The sequence below is a fragment of the Physeter macrocephalus genome, chromosome 20, assembly GCF_002837175.3.
Source record: "Physeter macrocephalus isolate SW-GA chromosome 20, ASM283717v5, whole genome shotgun sequence".
NCBI lineage: Eukaryota > Metazoa > Chordata > Mammalia > Artiodactyla > Physeteridae > Physeter > Physeter macrocephalus.
In genome coordinates this window covers 28,743,081-28,749,080 of record NC_041233.1, presented here as the reverse complement: position 1 = coordinate 28,749,080, position 6,000 = coordinate 28,743,081, and the positions used below count along the sequence as shown (strand labels likewise).

Sequence of the window (6,000 nt, the reverse complement as noted above, 5' to 3'; positions counted from 1 at the left end):
AGCGCGGGGCGCGCGCAGGAGAGGCTCAGGCGGCGAGGACGGGGACGAGGAGGAGCCTGAGGAAGCGGGGAGGAAGATCGAGCGAAGGCCGAAGAGGCTTGGCGGCGTGGCGGCGCGGCTCGGGGATCCCGGGAACATGGGCTAGCGGCGGCGGCGGCGGCGGCGGGGGGCCGGGCCGGGCCGGGCGCGGTGAACCTGCAGCGGCCCGGCGCACACCCGGGCGGCGGACGGGAGCCGAGCGCAGCCGGCAGAGGAGGGCTGGCGTGGGGGCGCCCGGGAGGGGGCTGATGAGACATTATTAACGAGTCGCCACCTAATAAGCCCAGGGCTGCGGGCTAGCGGCGCGGGCTGCGTGCAGGGAGGGTCCCGGGCCGGAGCGCGGCGCAAACGCGTGGCGCACCGCGGGCGGGCGGTGCGGCGCGGCGCGGCGGGCAACCGGGCCGGCGCGCAGAGCCGGGGCGGGCCCGGGGGCGGCCCGTGGCGCCCCCTCGTTCTCGGCGCTCTGGGCCCGCGCAGCCCGGGGCTAGCGGGGCTCGGGCCGGGGAGGGGAGCTGCCTGCGCGCTCCGTCCCCCTCCCCCCTGGGCGGGAGGGCCGGCGGCCGGGGGGAGGGCGGGCGGCGGCGGCGGCCCGCTGTATATATCTCCGCGCACCCCGCCAGGTCGCGCACAGCTCCCCGAGCCCAGGCGCCTCCCCGCCCCCTCCCCGCGCTCCGCGGCGGCGGCGGCGACAGCAGTAGCAGCAATATGGCTGTTGATGGGTGTTCGGGGTGGCGCTGGCGGCGGGAGGAGCTCCCCCGAGCCCCTGCGCCGGCTGCCCGTTGCTAGCTATGGCAAATGGTGGCGGCGGCGGCGGCAGCAGCGGCGGCGGCGGCGGCGGCGGAGGCAGCACTCTTAGAATGAGTAGCAATATCCACGCGAACCTTCTCAGCCTAGACGCGTCCTCCTCCTCCTCTTCCTCCTCCTCTTCTTCTTCCTCCTCCTCCTCTTCCTCCTCGTCCTCGGTCCACGAGCCCAAGATGGATGCGCTCATCATCCCGGTGACCATGGAGGTGCCGTGCGACAGCCGGGGCCAGCGCATGTGGTGGGCTTTCCTGGCCTCCTCCATGGTGACTTTCTTCGGGGGCCTCTTCATCATCTTGCTCTGGCGGACGCTCAAGTACCTGTGGACCGTTTGCTGCCACTGCGGGGGCAAGACGAAGGTAACGCGCGCCCCGGCGCCTCCCCCCCTGCGCCAGCCCCGCCGCTTCTCGGCGTCCCCTGCAGCCCACCTCCTCGCTTTTCACAGCGCCGTGCCTCCCTCCGTCCCTGCCTTCCTCCCCCTCGCCGCCTTCCCTTCCCTCCGCTCTCCTGGCGCCCGCCTGTTGGGGCTTCGGGCGGCGCGCCGGGGGTGAGGAGTTGCCCCCAACCGGTGCGCTCCGGGACGCGGACGCCCAATCCCGTTCCCTTGTTTATTGTAGGGTTGTTTGTGGCTGCGGCTGGGGCCGGGGTGGGAGGTAGGGAGAGCCGACTCGGCGGGCACCGAGCAAGCTGGGGGCCGCTCGGTGCGTGTTCCGCGCGGCTCACCTGCCCGGGCTCGGCTGCTTGTGGTGGGCGAGGGGGAGCACGTCAGCCCGCACTTTAGAAACCTGTTGGGGAGATGAGTTCGTAAAATCAGAAGGGCAGGAAAATCCTTTGAGAAAGGGAGGACATCTTTTGGACTAGGGAATCCCAGGGGAGGAACATGAACAGAGGACGTGCGGGGGACCTGGAGGGGCGAGAGAAAGTTGGGGAGATACATCCCAGTTTTGGAGGCAACCCGCGATGCTGCCACTTTAGGAATGTGGCGAGGTCGCAAAACTGATGTCCCCTCCCTCTCCGACTCTTGGAGCAGACCCCCACCCCCACCGCAAGTTCTTCGGCATCTGTATTCTCGCCCCCCTGCCACCGCCTTCAGGTCCCCGGAAATGCCCCCGGCAGCGTGGAGCTAGAGCGGGAGGTCCGCCCGAGAGCCCGCCGAGGCCGAGGTTTTCACGCGAGCCTCCTCCCCGACGGCTTTTGAGGTGGCTGGATGTCGACTTAAGCTATTCCTGGCGCAGAGACGCCCACCAGCACCGAGGCTCACTACACCTTGTAGATGGTTGCTAGGCTGACTGCCTGGTCTGTCGCCGTCGTGTCCCTAGAGATGTCCTCTTCCCCCCCCCCACACCCCCTCACTGGCTGAAGGTGAGAGGTGGCGGGCAGTTTTTCATAGAAAACTGCTGGATAAAAAAGAAAGAACTGGAAAAAAGAGTGACCAAGCTGTTTTCTGTTTGACTAATTTTTAATCTAGGGGACTAACCAGCGCCAGCATTTTCAGAGGGAGGGAAGCTCAAAGGGGGATAGGAACAGTGCAAGGCCGTGGCACATCTCGGTGAGAATGCTCACACCTTTTCTAATAAAGTTAATCCGAGGCCACCTCAAACTTCCACGGGGCACAGCAACTTGTAGCAGCCTCCTTAATTGCTACGGGGAGGGAGTAGGTAAGATGGGGGCTATGGGTGACACACAAGGGTGAAGGGAAGCTCTCTCTCTCTCTCCTGATCATTAATTATACATTGTGTTGGGTGCTGGAGCTCAGCTGTGTTTTGTGGTAGCACATTTGTGTTTTGGAAAATACTGGTGTGTTGGAAATAAGGGAGAAAAATAAAAGCCATCATTCACTTCCTCCTCCTCCTACTTCTCGGGAGACCTCCAGATGTTAGTGAGTTAGTTTTCTCTGGAGTTACCTTCTTGGCCATAGCAGTTTCTCCTTACCTGTCAAGGTGGAAAACCACCCACATTCCAGAGAAGCCATTAGGTTAAGCAAAATCCTAACCCTGAGACCCCCTAGACCCAGCCCCTTGCCTAGCCCTCCTGACCAGTGCTTATTCATGTAGCCTTCTTACTCACACATTCCCTCTCCTCTGCCTCCCCACCAGTCTTTAGTCTGCGAGTGTTTTTCCTTTACTGAGATTCCGTGCTACCCTTAGAGGTAGAACTTGTAGTTGCATGCATCTCATATGTTTTCTAGACTGAGTGATTTTGGGGAACTTTTTTTAACGATCTCCTTATCCTTCAGGAACTGGGTAGGCTTGATCATAATGAAAAGTTTTTTTTCAGTGAGTCAAAATAAGTTTCAGTGTTTTTGTGATCCTGGGGTTTTAAACACAGCTTCTAAAGTCTTTTTACTCTAGGGGGTACATCAGTGCTACTGCAGTGCTTCTGATGAAATGCTGATTGGATCGTTCACATAGAGTCTCTTTCTTAAATGATGACCAAGCATAACCTCTGTAAGTTTTCTCAAGAAAATACGTTTCTGGCAATGATCATTAGAAAGAAAACAATCCCTATATATTAGGCTATATTTTGCAGCTCCAAGACATGCCGAGTTGACTAAACTGGAACTTTCTACAGAGAATCATCTGGGACGAGAGATGCTTGCAGTTGGTTGGGAAGATGTGAGGCCAGTATAGAATGAGATCACGTCACTTTTGGTACCATTAGAGTCCTCTTTAAAACATGCCCAGAATCTCTTAATACTTGCCCCTTGATTTGCTCGATTAAACAGTGTGTGTAGCCATCTCATTTTGACCAGTAGTAGTTACTTAGGCCTTTTATAAGCTTTTCTTTCTACTCTTGAGGTCTGTATTTTTTACTGCAATCATTCTTTTTTTTTTTTTTTTTTTTTTTTTTTTTTTATCCTTCATTCTTTTTGCTTTCCAAGTATTTGGTAGTCATCACGATGCTGTTCAGAAGAATGCATTTGGCTTCAGTTTGGAATAATTATTTTCGTGTTGGGTTTCTCAAGCAAACTAAGGCTGCTTTTCCTTAGTATTCTACCAGCCCTCAGATGCATTCACCCTGATCCTGGTTCAGCCCCAAGATGGTTTGACCCGGAGCTAGGGTCCAGAGGAAGGCTGGTCTTTTTAGCATCTGAAAATCTAGGGGAATAAGTTTCAGCAGGAGCTCCAGAATCACAAGCATTTGGTCTCTGGGACTGCACCATCCTTTTTGATTAAAGGAACCTGAAACTGGATGTACCTCACGAGGCATCTCATCCTTAGTGCCTCTGGCCTCCGAATCTCAAATTGTGAATGATTTTACTATTCTGAAAAGAATAGTTATGTGGATTTCTTTAGGAAATAAAGAAGAAAGAGAATCCCATTTTCCCCCAGTTGGGAATTTGGGCACAGTCATTCCAGTACTATATTCTTTGCTGTACTTTTTCACATCATTGTTTGTTTCTCTGTTGGGTTTCATCAGAGCCCTCTCTTTACTTGGCCGAGACGTTTCAAGGTCTAAGCCAGTCGTAGACTGTAGTGAACAAGGAGCGGCTCTGGAAGCCTGAATAAGGTTGTGACCTTGAAGAAGTAGTTTAACCTCTCTGGTCTCTTTCCTGGTGTGTAAAATGTGGGATTGAATTCTGTGAGTGCTAATGTCCCTTCCTGCTGTGGGACTCAGTGGAAGACAGTAGAAGGAGTTGGTGATCTATGGGTAAAGTTTCTAGCTCAGAACGTGTTCTGTAACTCTCCAGACTCGGAGTGCTTATGTGTCTTTATTTCCATCTTCTCTTCCTCCATCCCACAGTCTGCTTTTCTTTAAATGCCTGGGGAAACTGAGGCCAGCTTCCTATGGAGCTGTGGTTTGCTGTGGGTCATAGACTCATCCTGCTGTCAGTTGGAGCTGTCCTCCCTGTAGAAGTTTGGGCTTGATTAAGGTTGGTCTGCATATAATGAATTATGGAGGTTTGTCTCCATGGCTGTGTCTGAGAAAACAACACGTTTTCTCTGTTAGACTCGTGACTAATATAAACGTCAGATCCCATTACGGCTTGGTAATTACCCAGGGTCTGGCCTGACGCATCATCCAATCAGGGCTGGGACTTCAGTGCCTCAGAATTCTTGATTCCAGATTGGCCCTGGTGCCTCATCTCATCCTGGAGATAGTCTACATCGGACGAACTTCAGATGCTCCTTTGGATCACTGAGGGGGGCCTTGGAGAAGTGCTCAGGTCCCAGGCACAGGGGAGTTCCAGGTGACCTTCCCTTGTCCTGAGAACTTTTGCTTCTTGTTCCTGGCTCTCCCTGTGGAAATGCACACTTCCGTAGAGATGCTGCAGTCAGACAGACCCGAGTGCAAATCATGGATTCCACACTTGTTAGCTGGGCATCTGTGGCTGGCAGCCCTGTTAAGCATGGTTTCTTCACAAGTAAGAAGAGCGTAATGATGCTTGCTTTGTAGAATTCTTATAAGGAGTGACAATGCTGGGTATACAGCACCCAGGAAATGCCTGGCACTTAGCAGGCCTGTAAATGGGAGATATCATAGCTCCACAAAGTGGCAGGTTTTAAATTTTCTCCTTGATTCCTTGAACTTCTGGCCCTGGAAGGGCACAGACTACAACAAATAGAACTTTTGAACCAAAAGGGACCTCTAGACCCTGGAGTCAATTGTCCTTGGGTCAAACAACCAGTTAGGGTCAGATTGAGATTTGGGCTCATAGCTCTTGGCTGTTGCAAGGCTGGCAGGTCGGGGAAGGGCAGCCTAGGCAGGCTCCATGGCTGAGGGCAGGATGGCCAGTGCTTTGATGGCGGGCAGGTCAGTGGATGAGCATGTCATCGTGGGGCTCCAGGAGCTGCAGACCTAGCAGAAGTGGAAGGTTTGGTGGACAGGTGTGGCTGTCTAATGTCCCTTGACAAAGGATGAATTCCACCCCCGTCCTCCCCAGTCCAGAGCCCACAGACCTGTTCCCCTGACGATGTAACAGTTTCCCCACCAGGGTGCTCTCTACTCAGACCAGCTTTACCCTGATGAGTAGTTATTTCCCCAAGTGTGTTCTGTGGAGCACTTGCCCTTGCAGTTACCTTGTGAAACAAAATTGTAAGTCAGGGCATATCTGCAACCCCCCCTTGGAGAGTCACATCATGCGCTGGGAGAAATCCCAAGGGAGAGGAATTGGTTAAACTGCTCTTGGCCGTGCTCACTTTGAGCAACAGGGCCTAG

The 6,000-nt window shown here is 54.6% G+C and overlaps 1 protein-coding gene across 28 annotated transcripts in view; it reads left to right on the top strand.

The window, feature by feature from the left end:
* Positions 1-445: 445 nt before the first annotated feature.
* KCNMA1 (potassium calcium-activated channel subfamily M alpha 1) overlaps positions 446-6,000 on the top strand; it is a 761,872-nt gene continuing 756,317 nt past the window's right edge. For 7 of the 28 annotated variants that reach the window (XR_003677585.2, XR_003677584.2, XR_003677586.2 and 4 more), the window contains exon 1: positions 602-1,199. Coding sequence is in view for 25 of the 28 variants with exons in the window: in XM_028481464.2 (XP_028337265.1) it covers positions 828-1,199 (372 nt within the window). In the remaining 3 variants the exon portion in view is untranslated. Of the gene's footprint in view, positions 1,200-6,000 lie in introns of all 28 variants that reach the window. The other 21 variants (XM_055080883.1, XM_055080877.1, XM_055080878.1 and 18 more) reach the window with 9 other exon arrangements.